The 19,371-nt window shown below is 44.6% G+C and overlaps 1 protein-coding gene across 1 annotated transcript in view; it reads left to right on the top strand.

Annotated features, from left to right (window-relative positions):
• The window catches only part of CACHD1 (cache domain containing 1), a gene marked incomplete at its 5' end in the record, with an annotated part of 89,340 nt that overhangs the window by 22,205 nt on the left and 47,764 nt on the right, over positions 1-19,371 (top strand). Inside the window, 2 exons of the mRNA XM_084211380.1 lie at positions 6,231-6,293; positions 14,035-14,183. Of these exons, the coding sequence (XP_084067506.1) occupies positions 6,231-6,293; positions 14,035-14,183 (212 nt within the window). The remainder of the gene's footprint in view (positions 1-6,230; positions 6,294-14,034; positions 14,184-19,371) is intronic.

Raw genomic sequence — 19,371 nt, 5'->3', positions numbered from 1 at the left:
CCATACACATTGTCAGGAGAATAACCTTGGTCAAGTTACATTGGCTAAATGAATAATCTCTTGAACATGTGGAACTCATTTTCTTGGGGTATTTTCCCCTCTCACCCTTTTTCCCTTCCTCTTCTCTGCTCCCTTGAAAAAGAAGACAAAAAAAACCTGCTGGTTCCTGATTGCATTTTTTGGCACTTACTCAGTTTTCCAGAGTTTTCTCTCCTTGCAAATGCCAGAATTTTCCAAGGAAACAAATTAATCAGAATTGTGCTCTCCTTTGCTCCTTTTCAGTGTTGTGCCCACTCCCCATCTCCCCTCTGAGGCCTGAAATGATCCCATGGGATTTCACCCCCCACAGCTGATATAGAAATGTTAACTGTATATATTTATATATAAATATATAAACGAGATGCTTTTGGCCATCAAAATTAAGATCAAAGTTGAATCCCAGTTCTCCTGTGTTGTTCAGAGTATGTTCCACTGCCACAGAAATGTGATGGGCACCTGGTGGTGGGAGCCTGAGTCTTAAATAGGGATTCAGTGAGCAATCTTCATGGAATGAAAAAATGGGGAGGGAGGGGATGTTTTCCCACTTAAAACCTTAAATATTGGGGAGTGTGTGTTATGAGCCTGCCATGTTCATTGGTTCTAACTCACATAATTGTCTTTATTAATTAGTACTCTCTCCTCTGCTGGTTATTGATTTCTCAGTTCTCATGCTAATTAATCCACATTTTTCAGTATTTTTAGTATATTTTTAGTATACTTTTCCCAGACAGGAAGTTTCCAGCATGTGCTGATTGTCTTTGTTAGGCTCCTCTTTATCTTCTGCTTTCTGCAGCATTTTCTTGGAGGGATATAAAATCTGCATTTTAGGTGTCCAGTTCTCAACCTCATTGAAGCTCATCAGCTCATCATTAGTTCAGCAAAACTTCAAATTTCAGCAATTTTCCAATCAAACTCAAATAATATCAGTCTGAGAAGAAAGGTAGCTACATGCTGGCTAAAGTGGAAATCACAGTGCTCATGATTAATTAAAACAATTGATTAGAAAAAAGAATTAGGAAAGTTCTAATTTCCAAGAGCCTGTGAAGGCAGGGACTGAGCTGAGCTCAGCATCACTTTTCTCTCTGATTCAGGTCTCTGGCTGCTCCACAAATCCTGTAATGAGAAAGAGCATTAATTAGTTAAATTTATTCTGAAAACATGCTTTTTTTTTTGAAACCCACAGGAGGAGAAAGGCATTTGTGGGGTGGTGTTGGGATTATTCCTTTCAGATCTGTGGCTGCTGCCCTCAGTCCTCCCATCCCTCTGCATTTGCCTTTCCCTGTGTTTGCCTCCAATTCACTTCAGCTTCTTCCATGTCCCACTGGAAATTCCTGGAGGAAAACACAGAGCATGTCCCTGATCTCCTGGGAAGTCTCTAGTTAATGTTCCTTGGTTTTAGAAAATGGTAACAAAACAGAACACGAGATGGCTTCAGACACTGCAAAAATAAACAGCAGGCAGAAGCCACAGGTTTCCCTGAAAACAGCCCCACTGGGTGAGCTCCACAAGGAAAAGGATTTGTTGGATATTTGTTGGCTCACCACTTTTTAAAACATTAACCTTTCAAGTAGGAAGCAGACCCTGGTTAGGGGCTGCTTGAAGTTTACAAAGTACCACAGCCCTGCTGAGCTGATTCTGCCTGTGTTTTACACACCTACATTTTATTGTTCTGTGTAACTTTTTCAATATTTTTGATTTTTGTCATTCAGTCCTTTCCCAAATATGACAGCTAACAGCAGTCCATGCCCTAAACCTGCAGAAAGGTGGGTGTTTTGGGTTTTTTTGGGTCTTTTTGGTTTTTTTAAATGGCTTGTATGGATGGTGAAGTGACTTCAATATATTTACGGCTGAGTGTCTATTTTACTAATCCTGTGTGTGTTTTCCCTCATTCCCTTTGTCTCAAAAAAATGTTATTTTTGTTGTCAGGGAGATGGATTCGTGTCTTGTCTGGCAAATAAAGTGATGTGCAAATGGTTGAGTGCTCTGCAGAGCAGTTGGTGCCTGTGTTTGGTCGGGGGCCTTGGAGATTTGGGGGTGGTGGATTTTTCTGTTTGTTTTGATGCTGTGCTGACAGTCAGACTGGGGCTTTTGGAAGTGTTTTTCTCACTGCAGTGCATTTTCATCCTGAGGGAACGAGCCAGTTAACATTTTACTTTTTATGCTGTGCTTGGTTTAGAGTCTTCTCCCAGATTTAAACCTGAGTTGCCTTCAGTTTCAGATAAATAAAAGTCTCTCAAGTAAGGATTTTTTGGGACATCACAGAGCTAAACTCGAGCTTATCTCTGGCTTGGTGGGAAACCTGACTCCATCCTAGCCTGAGATGTGGTTTGGGTGCTGGGCCCATCCATCACTGTCAGACCCCACCTGTGCCAGGCATTGGATGCTGGTGGCCAAAATCTTCCCTGTCCCAGCCCCCTGCTCCTGAATTCCTCCTTCCTTCCTGATTTCTCTCTCTTATTTAATACTTGTCTTCTTGTCCAAAGCTAAAGCCAGACAGCTGGAGTCATTAAAGGATATAGGGGAGTACCACAGAACAATTCCCTAGGAAGCTGCAAGTGCTTTGACCCAGCCAGGTGCTTCAAGAGCTTAGGAAAGCCAGAGTGGGATACTCTGGGAATGTGTGTTTGGAAAACAAACCTCAGCTTCCTCAGGAGGGCTGGGGAGGGTTAGGGGCAGGAGTGATGTGCCCAGGATTTGGCTGTTTCCAGAGGCCCCAGAGAGGGCTCAGGGCTTTGTGCTCAGCCCCTGGCAGCAGCACTGAGCCTAAACCTGAGCAGAGAGCTGCAGGTACAGCCAGGCAAGTGCTGTTGCTCTCCAATGTGTGAATAATCCCAAAAGAATCTTTAGGAAGATTATAATAAGTTTTGAAATGCTACAATTAGAGAATCATCAGTGTTAGAAGAGACCTTTAACGTCATCAAGTCCAGCTGTTGACCCACCCCTACTGGAACATTAAACCACATCTCCCAGATCCAGAACAACTCCAGGGATGGGGACTCCAGCAGCACCCTGAGCAACCTATCCCAATGCCTGACCCCAAAAACAATGAAAAAATCTTCTAGTACATAACTTTAATCTCCTGACTCGGCTTAAGGCTGTTTCCACTTGTCCTCTTGCTGTTGTGGAAAGTGTCAGGATAAATCAAACTCTCCAACACTATTTTTTTAGTATTGGAAAGTAGACATTGCTTCAGTCACAGCACTGGGATAGTTCCACCTGGATGTAAAAAGAAAGGGGTTTTTCCCAGTTAATTGCTGCATTCAAAGACAAGTGAAGGAAAATAAGTTGAGGGCTTGAGGAAGTGTCAGCTGGGATGTTGGGAGTGATGGTGGGGATGGAGAAATTCCATGGCTGGGGGAAGAGCAGATCAAGGGAAGAACCAGGGCAAGGGATGGGTCCTGATCCAGGGGAAAGGCTGGATGCTGAGCTGGGGAAGGACTGGATGCTGAATGAGGGGGAAGGCTGGGTGCTGATCCAGAGGAAAGGCTGGATTCTGATCCAGAGGAAAGGCTGGATGCTGAGCTGGGGAAGGGTTGGATGCTGAATGAGGGGGAAGGCTGGGTGCTGATCCAGAGGAAAGGCTGGGTGCTGACCCAGAGCAAAGGCTGGATTCTGATCCAGAGCAAAAGCTGGGTGCTGACCCAGAGGAAAGGCTGGGTGCTGAATGAGGGGAGAGCTGGGTGCTGATCCAGAGCAAAGGCTGGATTCTGATCCAGAGGAAAGGCTGGATTCTGATCCAGAGCAAAGGCTGGGTGCTGGTCCAGAGGAAAGGCTGGATTCTGATCCAGAGGAAAGGCTGGATGCTGGTCCAGATGCTGACCCAGCACAGCCTTCCCACGCTGGGAGGGCGAGTGGTGATGGGTTATGGCAAACAGCGCCGGGCAAGCATCTCATTAAACACGTGTGGGATTGTTCTGTGAGGGAGCTGAGCCTGCTGCCATCTGCTCCACAGAGCCAATTAAACAAGAGGGGTGGGGAGAATAAAGTACAGATGCTAATGGGCTGTGTAAACTGCAGGGCAAGTTCTCCTAAATATTTAGACTGTTTTCCTGAGGTTGTGTGTGGGGCTGACTTTCTCCCTGCTCTGTGAAGTTCCCTCCACTTCATTGGAGGTTGCCACTTAGCTCTGATTTTCTGGTTAAAGTTAGGGCACTTTTAAGTCAGTGAAATTAGCTTAAAGATGTTTTTTCCCCCTAGGGTGGAATTGTGCCCAGGAATTCTTGAATAGAGAGCAGATATCCCGAGTAGGGACTGGACCCAGGCAGGGGCTGAGCAGTTCATGTGTAGCCTCGGGGTTGGATTCTCAATCCTTACTCGATTTTTACTGTTGGTTTACTCATTATGTGTGTTTAGTTTGACTGAGGAATTCCTGCTCTCCCCTCTCAGCCAGGCACAGTGCTTGTAATTAAAACAACAGACTATACCAGAGCATTTTAAAGAAATTAACTAATTCAAAATGAAGCAAAATAGGTTAAAAACCAAGCCAAATAAATTCCTGCTGGCATTGTGACTGTTACATAACCATGGTTGGTGTTCTTTGGCATTATTTTGCAAGTTCATAAATGGGCTACATGTGAGAAGGGTGGAAGAAGGGTCAGCTTTGTGTTAGGGACAGAAAGCTCCATTCTCAGGAGCTGACAATTGATTTCCTCCTCGTTCCTTTTGATGTCTGCACACTAAACGCTGCGTGGACAGAAAAATTCAATTCATTTAAAACATTTTGCATCAAAATGACATGCTTTAATGTATTTCCTTCTGATGTTAAAGTTATCTTTTCATCTTGTGAGGGAGGGAAGAAAAAAGCCAACATGTTTGTAGTTAAAGTACCCAAGCAGAACTTTAAACAAAGGTCTTGATGAAGTCTCGATGTACAGGCAGCTTTTAAGAGTAGAAACCTTTTTTTCCCCCCTCCTCTGCCCCCCCTTCTTGGCTCTCTGAGCCTTGTAAGCCAAGGAGATTTATTGCTGCCCTTCCAAATGCTTCTTCAGAATGAAGAGTTCACATTTTTGAAATTCCTCAAGTCCTCAGGAGGGAGAGGGATAAGGGCAAGTGATGATGGGGAGCACACCAAAGGATTTTCCAGGCTGGTTTTGCTGCCTGTAACTGCTGGGAGGGAATCAGCTGAACCTGCATCAAAAAACACTTGGAACTGTGGGCTCCAAGAGTTGTCAGGGAGATGAATTTGGATGAAATTGAAACTTTTGAGTAATGGCAGTTGTTAGTGCTGATAATGCAATCCAGGGTGTTTAGGAGTCCCTGTCCTTGGCCAGATGCAGTGTGTGTCTCAGCACTGACAGAACTGGGATCCATCCCCTCTGTGAAACCCCAGCTCTCCTGGAGAAATGTCCTAACGGCCTAAATTGCCTCCATTTATTGCTATTACATTTATTGTTACCACTGATTGCTGTTAAGAGAGCCAAGGAATATTTTAGGGATATTTTACATTTTCCAGTGGGAATGGCCTCACTGTCGCCAAGGGGAGAGCTGCCCTGGGCAGTGAGAAATCTTGGAAGGGAAGCTCAGGTGATCAGGCAAACCTTTTAGAAATGCTCTTGGTGTGACCCCAAATCTTTCCAGTCGTGTTTTTCAGTCTGGAAGCAGAGTGTAACAAGGTGTTGAGGGTTTTTTCCTCTGTGTCTGTAAACAGGGATGGCAGCGTGGCTGTCACCTGTCCCCCTGGGAACTGAGCTTCCCACAGGAGGACACAGCTCTCACTTCTATCTTCTGATACATCTTTTTTTTTTTTTTTTTGCTGTTAATGAGGTTGATCTGGTTGTGTTCAATTTGGGTCTCACTCATCTCTTTTCCACATATTACATTTGTCTAAATTTGGCTCTCAGCCTCTCATGTTTTAGTTGGAAACAAATACTTTTAAAAGTCGTTATATTGGGTTGAATGTTTAGCAAAAGAAGGGTCATGGTTTGCACGTGGAACTATTTTTAGCACCTTAGGTCAGTTTGGTAAATAAAGAGATGTTTGGGGAAAAACCTGTTATGTCTTTGCCTTCCAAAGTCAGCCTCTGCATGCAGATCCCACATGGAGACACGATTCCCTTGGGAAGCCTGACACTGGGAGAGTCCCCAGGCCCTTCTCTGACCCCCTTTCCTCACCCACCCACCCTTTGGAGCTGCTTTCCTGGGACATTCATGACAGAAAAGCCTCTCACTCTTCCTTTCTGGTTTTTCTTGCAGAGGATATTCAACTCCTTCGTGTACACGGAGAAAATATCAAATGGAGAAAGCGAAGTTCAGCAGGTGAGTCCAAAACCCCTTCACCTCCACTGGCAGGGTCAGCTCAGGGAATTCTTTCTGTCAAAAGGGGCATTTGTGGCCCCTTTCTAAGCTCAGATCACAGCCAGGAATAGGATGGAACTGGGGATGGGTGCATGTGCTGCTGATGCTTTTGAGAATTTTGCAAGGCTTTTCCATCTGCCCAGTGTGGGGCTGTCCCTTGGAAACAATGAAGAAGCTCCCATTAATTGTCAGGCTTTCATGTTGGAAGTGTCTCTTTTTAAATTTCAAATTCAAAATAAACCCATTAATATTATTTTGATGTGGAAATATGGGACAGCTACTGCCTGGTGCATCATAGAGGGGGTTGAGGGGTGCTTGTAATTTTGTGGGGTTTTACAGGAACACATTTCAACATTTAACACTGAGATAATACATGGGCAGTTTGCATTTTGATACATGTGTATATTTTAAAATTAGTTTTGGATCAGTTTTCAAGCAGATCAAGTAGGTCATGTTTTATTCTTTCAGAAATTTAAGTCCCAGTTATGTTTGTGGTAAAGGTGATGGGTTTTGGTCAAAGAAATGGAACACAGAACCAGCTTTTCTTCCCAGTCTGAGCATGGGCTTGCTCAACCTTCAGGAGTAACCTGACCTTCCCAGACCCCAATCAAACCAGTTTTAATGCTCAGGAAAACCAGAAGCTCCTCAGAGCAGGGCCTTCCCTGGGGAAGAGGGAGTTGAGGTTCAGCCCTGCAGGCAGCCCCGTTGTGGTTTCCCAGAGCAGGTCAGTGCATGGCGTGTTCATGTGGGTTCAGAATACAGAAATCATTTACATTCCAAGTTGTGCTTCCTGGAAATGGTGCCATTTCCAGTCTTCTTGAATTGTTTTACTGAGGAAAAAGTCAAAGCACAGCTGGTTCAAATGGGATCGTAAGGAACTTTTAGGTTGGAAAATACTTTTAAGACCATCAAGTCCAGCACTGCCAAGGCCACCTCGTGTCCCCAAGTGCCACATCCACAGGGCTTTTCAATCTCTACAGGGATGGGAACTCCTGGGCAGCTGTGCCAGGGCTGGAGAACCGAAGAATTTTCCCAGTATCCACCCTGAGCTCCCCTGGCCCATCCTGGGGCCGTTCCCTCTGCTCCTGTCCCTGTTCCCTGGAGCACAGCCCGACCCCCCGGCTGTCCCCTCCTGGCAGGAGCTGTGCAGAGCCACAAGGGCCCCCTGAGCCTCCTCTGCTCCAGCCTGAGCCCCTGCCCAGCTCCCTCAGCTGCTCCAGACCCTTCCCCAGCTTTTTGGAGGTTTTGGCATGCCCAGGTGGGTGCTGGCAAGGCCATGGGAATGTAATTGTCACCTGAGTTTAACAATTTAAATCCCAAACCATCCCACATCCCTCAGGATGGGCTCTCTGGCTCTGTGTTGTGTAGGGCAGCATTTCCAGGAGTGTTTCTGGGTGGTCTGTGCACCACAGAAGGGCCATGTGGGCTGGATCAGATGTATCAGATGGCTTTTGAAAGGCAGAACTGTTTTTGGGAAACCAAGAAACTGGATTAAAACTTCTTTGAAGTCCTGACTACAGATTCTCCACCGAGGAAAAGACAGTCCTTGTTTCCCAGAGCAGATGTCTGTGTTCATCCCAAGTGGATTTAAAGAGCTGTCCAAACACTGGAGGTGGGGTGATGGATTTGGAGCTGTCAGGGGAGAAAACGGGGCTCTGCTGAAGTGTAATTACTGTGCTTAAAAGCTCTACAGTGAAGTGGATGGAAGAATAATTGAGCACTTCTGGTTCATTAATAACCAGATCTTTTAGCCCTAATGAAACCCCAGCAATAGAACCTGAATTTTATCAGGGTAGGACATTGAATGGGATCATCTTGAGCAAAGGCAAACAAATGTAAGCAGATGAAATCAAATCCCTGCCAGAGAAATCTCATTTCTGCTTTGCTCATTCATTAACAGTTTTGTAGCAACTGATATCCAAAGACAATTAATGACAGTTTTATGTCAGCTGGGATTTTCTCTTTTTGGCAGAGCACTGAATTGTTGTGGGGGTGGTGGGTTTTTTGTACCAAACCATGTAAATAATGGCTCTCAGTTTATTGAAAAAGTGAAAGATTCCAGCTGTTGGCCTTCAGGCCTAACTGTTCAATACTTTCTTCGTGCCACACAAGGAGCAGTTTTACCTCTCAGCATTGAACTGGTTACACTTCTGAGGTCTGCAGTTATAGAATTTCTGTTGTACCTGACAGAGAAAACCTTTTCTGCTTTGAATAGGTTATTAAAAATGGGATGGCAATGGCCAAAACTAACTTGGATTCCTTCCCTGGGAGTTCTTTCAGTATCAGAGAACTCTCAGATGATATGAGAATGTAGTGCTGTGAGTTAGTGATGTCAATAAAGTGGGACAGGAGGGGTTTTATGAGGGGAAAATCTACATTAGCTGAGTTCAAGGAAGTCAGTGTGTGTTCAGTGTCCTGCCAGACATCTGCTTTCCGTGATGTGGAGAGCGGAGATCTGGGCTCCACACAGCACAGGGGGTGAAATGCTCTCAAGCAGCAGCAGATTTACCAGCTTGGAGGAGAAAAGGCTTGAAAAGCTCAGACCATGCTGCCATTGGGTTGGATTTTTAGTTTGGTTGGTTTTGGACTGGGCAAAGAAACCTTTGGGGAGGAAATAGATCTGAAAGGTGCTGAAAAAATTACATTTAGCTGTCGAGCACAGCACGTTCCCTGGCTGTGAGAAGTGGTGTGTTCACACACATTAATGAATTGTGAGCCTCACAATAAAAGGCAATTATTGTGTGTTTAATGTACTTCCAGGATGATTCAGGAATTGTGACCTCTCTCTAGGTTTTGCTGTGCATCCTGTTTAACATCTTCCTTGGAATAAGTCTTGGGAAGCTTTGCCAAAGGTACTGGCCAGTAGAAAACCTCAAATGAGTGCTGGTTTCCGTGACAAAATGCACTTTGGGAAGTGGTTTCCTGCATCCTGGTTACAATAATAAAATACATTCTCAGTGTCGTGCAGAGAAGCAGGAACGGGGGCTTTCCACAAGGGAGAATGGACTGAAATGGAAAGAGGGGAGGTTTAGGTGGGATTTCAGGGAGAAATTCTTCTGTGTGAGGGTGGGGAGGCCACAGATGCTGTGGATGCCTGGATCCCTGCAGTGCCCAAGGCCAGGTTGGAGCAGCCTGGGACAGTGGAAGGTGTCCCTGCCCATGATGGGGTGGACCAGGATGACCCTTAAGGTCCCTCCCAACCCAAACCATTCCAGATTCCATGAATGGTTAGAATCCTTTAAAACACAGGTGTGGGATGAAGCTGGGGGTGATTCTGTGATCCTTCCTTGAGCCATCTCCCTGCTGACCTCTTGCTCTTCAGGGCTGGTACAAAACCAGCGGCTTCTTCAAGATCCAGGTGTTATTTAAAATAAATAACATTAAAGTTTCCTAGATTAGGAACCTGTGGATGCACAGTGTGATACAGCAGCAGGATGAATGCCTGGTAGGTGTTGGAGAGAGGTGCTTTTTCCCAGATTTTTCTGGTTTACAGAGGAAATTTAAACCTCAAAATTCTAACTCAGCTCTTCCAAGGAGCTTGACAGTGTTCATTCTCTGTCTGTGAGTCCATCCTGGCATCCCTGCCTGTCAACCCCACTGATGCATATTTTATATACAGGCTTGGAAACATGAAATATACCTCGGCTTTCAAGCTACAGCCAGAAATAAAACCTCACCTTGGAGCTCTGCTTTCCCTCAGAGCTCCCTGCAAAGGGAAGACTTCAGAGCTGTGGAGCTTTGAGGGGGAAGAAGCTTTAAAAAAAAGCTCGAGGGAACGATGCAAATGAGGGAAATGTCTCTGGGAAAATTAGAGGAGCTCAGTGATGTTGTGATGAAAGGTTGTCAGTGGAGATGGTGACAATTGAAGTGCATTACCCAGGGGTGCTGCAGTAATAGAAACAGGTGTTACAGTCCAACCTGTCTGCAAACCCAAGGGCTTTGGCTGCGTGTCAGCTGCCAGAGGAAATCCAGGGAAAACAGGGCTAATGGCTGCATTGTTCACAGAGAGCACTCACTGCTCATTGTTTTGTTTATTAAATCAAGGAGAAAACACAGAAATGTGAAAAATGCCCACAGAGGCTTCCCCTTGCTGTTGTTTTTGAGGTGAGGCAAAGAGCACTTTGTGTGGGATAATAATATTTTATGTCAATCTCAAGGTATCCAGATTTATTTCAGTCTCCATTGAAAGGGGTGAATTGGAGCATTTCTGTGGGAGCAGGAAATGTCTGTCACACTTGGTACCCACCCAGGTGTGGGACACCCCTGCCCCTTTCCTGTGCCTGATTGAGGGCACAGTTTTCCATTTTGCCTTAAAAATACTTCAGCAATTATGTAAGCATGGTTTCATGGTTCAGTCTTCTGTCCTTTCATTATTTGTTATCTCTCTTTCTCTACTTTGGAGGTTTTGTGGGTCTGGCATCCATCAGCATCCAGCAGCTCTCCAGCTCCAGGCAGGTTAAAAAAAGCAGGGTATGTGCTGGATAAAAACTTCAGGTTTTTATTTAGAAAGAGGAGAAGGTGATTTAAGCCTGCAGCTTTTACTGTGACAGGCTCCAGCAGCCGAGTGCATCACCCTGCAAAAGGGAATAAATTTGGGAGGGAAGTGAAGCCCAGCTATGGAAGAAAGGTTTATTTTGTTAGGCTTCATCTGGGTGATACTTCTCAATTTGATTAATTAGAACCGTTTGTTTCTAGTATTTCACTGGTGTTTTGCCCTCAGTTTCTTATCACAGTTTATTCATTTGAAGAAATTTTCAACGGAAAATTATTTTTGGATCGTCTTGCCCTCGGTGACTTTATTAAGTTTGCTGGTTTTGAAGTGGTCTGGATTGTTGGGAGCATTGTCTTGGTATCAGAGGACAATATTTTTAGAGTTCTTTAGATTAGATAAAGTCAGATCTTGCAGCTGTGGGCAGGGGATGGTGTCTGGAGCTCTGGGAGGTTTCAGATCCCTCGCTGCTGACACGCACTTGACTCCCCGCCCCGACCCAGGCGCTGGATCCCATTCCAGAAAAATCACAGAGTGACTCTGAGCCATTCCGAGGTTTTTCCATGGGAGACGCAGTTTGGGAACAAAGCATTTGCTTTTTGTCAGCTTCTGAAGTACAGGATCTTCTGAAAAACAGATTTGTCAGATCTTTAGACTCGGCACAGCAGGGTGAAATTCAAAGGCTGTGGGGTGCTTTTATCGTTCAACCTAGAAGGTGAAAACTCATCAACACTGAACCCTCAGCTTGAACAGCATCCATTTATCAGAGAGCAGCTCTGATTCCAAACCAGAGGCCTTTTGTTCTGGGGCCCTGTGATGGTTTTATAACTGCTAATGATGCTCAGCAAACTTCAGCTCTCCCCCCTCTTCCTGATTTCAGGTAGGGAAACCAAGAGGGAAATCTCAGATTCAAATATCTGGTTTGCCCTGGCATTTCATTTGCCCAGCCTGAGAGGAGAACTTTGTACACACCAAATCTAAGTGCTTTGAATTAGGAAACTTGGCTTGTGTTTGTTTGAGAGCACAAACAATTTGTGCTGTGTGACTGCTGCTCCATCCCCCCATCCACAATGGAGTGAGTCTGAAATTCTGGAATTCCTCATGCTGTCATTTAATCTGTAAAGAAAAGGAGGATTTCTTTGCAAAATAGCCTGAGTTTTCTGCTACTTTGGGTAAAACCAGAGAAGGCAAAACTCCAAAGGTGCCTCTTACCTTGTCCTCATCTTCTTCTACATTTCTCCCACACCAGTGTTTAAAGGTGGGTTTTAAACAATTCCAGGAGAATCCACATCTGAGGGGTACAGCCAGACACAAAGAAAGTTTGCTGGAAAGCAGAGAAAGATCTCCCCAACAGCTTATTATCCTAACAACTGGGAACAATTTAATAGTGCTGGATGTTGAACATGGAGGAGCCCATTAGCAGTCCTCTGGTGCCTTGGCAATAAATCATCCCACAGAACTAATTAGGTGTAATTCTGCAAGTCATTTGAGCAGGGTCCTATTAAACCTGTGCTCCTTGGAGACCTGTCACGGTCTCCAGCATCCCCTGGAGCAGGCAGGCAGAGCAGTGCTGTTATCAGGGAGGCCTCCTGCCTCCCAGAACCACGTAAATCATGACAAAAGGGCCTGTTGGTGAGAGTTAGGAGAGACATTTGTTAGTGAGGGATCTGGAGAATCCAGGGCTGTTTGCCAGCACACAAAAGCAGCAGCTCTGTTCAATCATCCCTGTGGGGTTTGGGGTGTGCAGGGAGCAGGAGAGAGGAGGGCTATGCATTGAGGAGCTGATTTAGCTCTGGAGAAGTTTGCAGAAATGCAAAACAATATTTCTGATTATTCAACACCTCTGTCTGTTGCTTAAGAGATGATTCTTTCATTTGGGATGTGTCTGGCTGATTATTAAATATATAATTGGTTGGTGTGAAAGGGATGCAGAATATGCAGATTAAAAAAAGAATTCTGATCCATTTCATCAATTCCTGCCTTTGGTGAAAGACCAGGAGGGAAAGTCTCAGTAAATGTTCCTTGTAAAACCTGATGCCTCCTGGTAGCTGTGTTCACTGTCACGTTTGCTCCAGGAGCAGCCACAGATTTTCCTTTCCCGTTTTCCCGGCAGTGATTAGTCAGGCTCGTTGTGAAGTGCCTAATGAAGGGACACAAACAAGCTCTTCTGTGACAGCACACTCACTCCAGCAGCCTGGGATGAGTCCCAGCAGGCTCAGCCCTTCCCAGAGCCTGGAGAGGGCACAGGCACCACCAGCCCTCAGATCACACCAGCTTGGAAGTATTTGCCAGAAAAAAATCATTCATTTTACTATTATTTTAATTTTTTTCAAAAGGATTTAAAAAGAAGGGCTGAAGTGCCCAATTTGCTATTTCCAAAGTGAACCACCCTATTTTTTTTTAGTGGTCTGAGAATTACATGGGAGGGGCCACAACCTGTTTGTTTTCACTTTCTGAAAGCAAAATTGGCTCTTAAAAATCTCAGTGCCACCTCTAAACTTTGTCCTGATTTATAAGGAGTCCCTCTGACAACAAAAGGCTTCAGGAGGAATTTCACTGCTGCAAGACTTCTGTCATTATTTTCTTGCTGCTGTGGTATAACACCAGTTAGGGATTTCTCACTTTGTGGTGGAAGCTGTGGATTGTGAGTAGGCACAGTGAGCTCTGGATCGATGAGGAAACCACCCAGGCATTGCTCAGCCTCCCAGGAAAGCAGCAGAAAAGCAAAAGCTGGGGTGGTTATTTTGCCCCCAAATCCTCATGAAAGAGGTGGTGACATGCACAAATCCACCTGATGAAGAGGCTGCTGAGGAGCAGAGGAATATTCATGGCAGCATTTGGGGTTATTTGCCTTCCTTGGATCCTGAGGTTGCTCCCATCAGTGGGAGATTTGCTCTTTGCTCCTGGAGCAGTAGGAGCTCTGTACAGTGAAGGCATCTCTAACACCATTATTTGGCTTTCCTGAAGGGTCCATGTATAGAACTTCAATAAATTCACTCGTGGCCTGGTTTGTTCTCCATTTATTCTCTTATATAGTCTCCCTGCTGCAGCCAATATTAATTACTTGACTTCTTGCTTAAGCCACAAAAATAAAAACACAAAGAGCAAATCAGTAGACAGTTGTCTTTAACACAGGTTTTAATTGCTTGTTAAGGAATGGGGTAATACAGAGAAACTGGGCTGATTTTAAACTTCCTCATGTTTTTTTTTCAGTTGGCAAAAAAAATCCGGGAGAAGTTCAACCGCTACTTGGACGTCGTGAATCGGAACAAGCAGGTGGTGGAAGCCTCATACACTGCCCACCTCACCTCACCCCTGACTGCCATCCAGGACTGCTGCACCATCCCCCCATCCATGATGGAGTGAGTAGGAGATCCTGGAATTCCTCATGCTCTCGTTTACTCTGGGAAGAAAGCAAAGGTTTCATTGCAAAGTAGCCTGAGTGTTGGGAAGGATGAAAGTTGGACAAGGAAGGCTCACAGATATGTGTGTGCTTGGCAGAAAGATTTTTGAATGTAGAGTCTGATGAAGGAATAGAGATGGAGGCAAGTTTTGATAGAGAAGAAAAGAATTGCTGAGCCAGTCTCACTGGGTAACCAAGGAGGCAAAGGGTGTGTTAGTTAGAAGGGGTTTTTATGGCTTAGAGCAAAGGATAAACCCACCCCAAACAAGAAGATGTTTTTACCAAGCAGAAAGATAGCACAGGCAAACAAGCCTGCTGATGTGGCAAGGAGAAAAAAGGTATCAGAATTTTCCACTGCAAGAAAACTGAATAACAACTTCTGGTTTCAACTGTAGCATACCGACTTTTAGTGACTGGAGAATAGTAACATGAATATGGTAATGATAGCAGTTATGACAGGCTATAGACAATAGTTAAGGGATAGATTGGTTCTACTGTATTGAGATACTCAGCAGAGAAAAGTATAAAATGCATTGTAACAAAACCAAAGGGTCTGCAGTGCTGCCTGCAGCTGGAGCTGACAGCTGTAGGCACAGCTCTGTCACCCACCCTGGACTGCTGTGACATCTTGGATGGAATAAACTGCATTTTGGAGAGCAGCCTGAAGTCCCACATCCCTCATTCAGGCTCTTACTCCTGAGTTTTCTGCTACTTTGGGTAAAAACAGAGAAGGCAAAACTCCAAAAGTGCCTCTCATCTTCTGCATTTCTGCCACACCAGTGTTTAATGGTGGTGGGCTTTAAACAAGAGCTGGGAATCAGCTGGAAGCAGCAAAAGGAAGAAAGTTTGTTCATAGTGTCCTGTACAAAAAGAGTCTGTCTAGATCCAAGACACTGTTTTTGCACTGCTTGCCCTGAATAACTCTCCTCAAGCTGGTCATGGGACCTTTTCCTCTCCTTTGAAGTAGCCAAAATCACGGGTTGGTCAGTCCATCACATGCTAACAGCACTGTGCTCCACTCTAATCAGGTTGACCTGCTGCTGTTTGATAGCAGAGGTTTAATGAAATCCAGTCCATTGCTTGGAAACTGCATTTGTTCATGTTCACTTTGGTTTGGTCTGAAGTACAGGAGTTTTGAGGAGGCTAAACCCAGGCAGTTGGTTGTCTTTAATAATTTCTGTTGTGCTGCATATTTGCAGAAATTTCTTTGGGCTTTCTAACTGTAAAATGGGTGATAGAAGCCCTGATTTTTCCAATTAAAGAGGAGTAATTTTCTTGAAATCCTAAACATTTAAAACATTTACTTCCATGTGGGCTTGAATTCCATTGGCATAAATTCTTCCATTTATGCAAACCTTGATTACAGACTGATTTTTCCTGTTTATATCCCAGTCTGATTTAAACACATTTGAGAGGGAGGAAGGTAATTTGGGTCATCAGGTGACTCCAAGGGCACAGGTTTGGAGTTTCTGTGCAGCTCCTGCTGGACAAGGTGCCTGTGGAAAATGCTGCCACATCCAGGCTGTTGGCAGCGTGGACAAAAGGGTCAGGAATTCTTTGAGGATGAAAACCTTTCTGCCCTCTGATCACAAAATCCATGCAGGAGTCACCAGGCAGCAGGAACACCTTCCAAGCAAGGGCTGAGGGGAAGGAGAAATTGGATTTATCACTCCCTTGTCAGTGTGGCCTCATTTTTCATTAAAGAGAGAAGTCTGCTTTCAGTCTGGAACTTTAGTGAATTCCTTTTCACTTTGTCCTCCAAATTACGGAGCCTGGAAGTCCTTCAGAAATTTCTTTACCTGTGGTGAACTTGCCTAAGATTCCTTCCCAGGAAGAGGTTTAAAACATGAACAGCTGGCAAAGCAGAGGGGTGAATTTGCAGTTTGCACAGCTCCTCATTCAGGCTCTGCATTGGGATTCTCATTATTTAGCTGATTGGATCAATAATTAAATGGTTCCCAGAGCAGTTTATCAGCTGCAGGATGTTCTGGACCTTTGCAAGGCCTGGTTGAGGCTTCTCTGGCCACTGGACCCAGTGCTGTCTGTAGGAAATCCTCTGCAAGGCAAAAAAAATAATGTAAAAATGTGTTTTCTGTTTGAAACTTCCAGGTTTTAGTTCCATGCTTTGTTCATTGCCTGATTTGTCTAAACTATTCCGCCATCATTTCAGTTTTTCTCCCCTTTCTACCTCTCCCATCTGCTGCTCTTCTTTTCATTTTCCTTCCCTGTGGCATCACCTTTCTGGGAGATCCCTCATTTTGGTTAAATATCAGGAAAGAAGCTGATTCCCCTAGATATTATGATCATATTTTGAATTCTTCCATGTTTAATTCATGGACTTATTGGGCCTGCACTTGCAGGAAGTTAAATTGGATGTGCTACTGCTGATAACAGCTTATCTGTGGTGTTAAAGCAACAAAAAGTAATTTTTTTTTTTGGTTAAAGTATTTATTAACTGCAGAAGAGGTCACATGGAAAAAGACCCAGATTTGTCTGTGAAAATATCTTTTTTTCCCCCATGAGATCCTTTGCCCTCAGATTGATCCTTGGCCTTGTCTGAGTCCTCAGGGCTGTGGTTTTCCTTCTGGAGGGTTGTGAAATGTTTGTGTTACAACTCCTGAACTCTGTGTGTTCTTCTCCTGGCTGTTTCCTCATGTGGCCTCTTCACTGAGCAAACATTTGGAGCAAGAACAGTGTCAGAAGTGCACTACCTTCAGTGTATTTTTGGGTATTTTTAGGTTTTGGGTGGTTTTGGGTGTTTGAAGGTTTTCCCCACAGTTTTAAGGCTGTTTGTTCCATGGTGTTCAGCCTCTTATTGTCCAGCTTATGGATACTGAGTTGGGAATGCTGCAAGTTTGGATTGCTCTGGGGAAAATTAACTTGGGAAGGATGAACTATCCTGCAGGGAAAGGATTTTTAAATTGTTATTTTTTTAAATGGATTGCTGAGTTCACTTTGTATTTTTTGTTATCATTAAGAAAATGATCCATGAGTTTGATTGGATTTCTTCTGAAAATACAAGCATTGGATTGTCATGTTGCTTGGGATAAACTGTGAGATTTCCACACCTGGTGGCTATAAATAAATGATAGAAAACAGGACCTAACAAAGCACAAACTGGGTTAGAAAACCAACCTGGCATTTCAATTGGTTGTTTAATGAGTAGTGAGACACGACAGGGAAAGCAATATTTATTTTATTGCCATTACGTGGTGTTGGCTCTTGCAGTGGAGAGCCCAAATGAGTGACTGGATTGAAATTCCCAGCCTGACTGTGCTTTTGGTTGCTGTTTTGTACCCCACATATTCTGGTTTCACTGGTGTGAGACCAGCAGTTTTGTGTTTGTGCCCCCTCCAAGGCAGGGTTGTGCAATGGAGCTGCCTTGGTTTGGAAATTGGTGAAAAGAAATAAATTGGAATATGCAAACCCGACTGGATGAGGCAGCACAGTTGGTGGCTATCGAGTGGTTTTGGCAAGGCCTTAATTCAACAAACATTTCCTGATAAAATTACACTCAGCTGCTTTACCAAAGCCTCTAAATGTGCTTGGGCACAGGGAAATCATCCCAGGCCTAAATCTGTGTGCAGGGTGAGAGGGGTGAGCAGGGCAGGGACTTGTGCTCCCCTGCTGGAATCCAAAATGCAGGGAACTGTCAGAACTTTGGGCCTGTAAGGCAAAGCTCAGAATTAAACCCAGGATTTGATCTGAGACCTTGGGAAAGGCTCCCTAACTGAGGTGCCAGAAGTGAGAATGTGGATTTCTAGTTTAAAGCAGAGACATGTTAAGCTAAGTACAGGAAAGTTCAGTGGTTTAGAGTTTAAGATACAGAAAAAATAAAAGTAATTACAAAGGTAACAAGGAGTTTAGAATGCAGCACTGTGGGTTTGTGTGCCATTACATGATGGCTAAGAAAGCTTACACTGTACATTGAGTCCATAAGACAGAATATGTAAGGATTGGGTCAAAAGCATAAATATCCTTGTTGGCAGTGTTTTATTGGTTCATAAACCCTTAAAAGATCTTGTGACCAGAGGTCTTGTGACCTTCTGAGCCATGCAGTGAAGATGTGAGCCCAACTCACCCTTCCTGCAGATGTAGAAGATAAAAAGAATAAATCCCATCATCTGAAGCAGCCCAGAGGTCCCATCTCTGATTCATTCAAAATCCCCCCGTTCCCCTTTGGTTTTTGCTGATCCTTTCTCCAAAGGCAGATGATCTCTTGGCATTTTCAGCTCTACCTAACCAAGCTGTGGGAATGGCACAGGGGCAGGCAGGGAGCAGAGCTTTCCGAGCTCTTCCCACGTGGTTGGTTTGGAAATTGGTGCCTGCCCCAGCACCCAGGCTGTGTTTGTGTCCCTGGGGTCAGACCTGGCACCAGCACCAGCTCCTTTCCCAGGCTGCTCCAAGCAGACAGAGTTTATCTGGGTAAAGTGCCTGGGCTCTTAGCAAACTGATGGGAGATAAGGAAAATGGATGTCAAGTGAGGTGCATCTTCTAATCCTGCAGGAAATCCCTGCTGGAAAAACAAGCCTGTGTCCCTCACCAACACAGGCTGCTCAATAAGCAGGAATGGGTGAGGAATATCCACAGGAGGAATGGATTTCATGCTGTCTCCTGACATTCCCTATCATGATGGAACTGGGTGGTGATTTACCACACAGTGTTTTAATTCAAGTGTCTTTCTCCTGAAGAGGATAAAAGCCTTGGTGTACAAGTTGGAGTCTCCTGGTTTTTGTGCCTGAAAGGCCTCAGCAGGTGTTGAGGGAATCTTGGATCTGGGATGAGCAGCAAGAAGGGAGGGAAAGAATAAACAGAATTCATTTCTCAAAAGTCCTGAGTACCTTCAGTGGGAGCTCCTGGGATGCATGTCAGTTGTGAGAAGTGTCTAAATAGGGATTTAAGAAATGAGTTTTGGGAAGCAGGTTTGGAAGCTTTAGGGAGTTCTACCTTTGCATGGTCTGGCTTGGGAGTGATGACTGGAATAACTTCATTCATAGAGATGTTGCTGGCCTGGGTGGCAACAGGCAGATAAAGAGGTGGTTTATAGTGAATATTTGCAGATGAAAGGAAATCAGACTCCTTCCACTCTAAGAATAAGTTGGATATGTGGGTAATGGTTGAGTATTTATCTTCTACCCACTACACAA

This window comes from Fringilla coelebs, assembly GCF_963513975.1.
Source record: "Fringilla coelebs genome assembly, chromosome: 9".
Lineage (NCBI taxonomy): Eukaryota > Metazoa > Chordata > Aves > Passeriformes > Fringillidae > Fringilla > Fringilla coelebs.
This window is presented reverse-complemented; position numbering and strand designations above follow the sequence as displayed.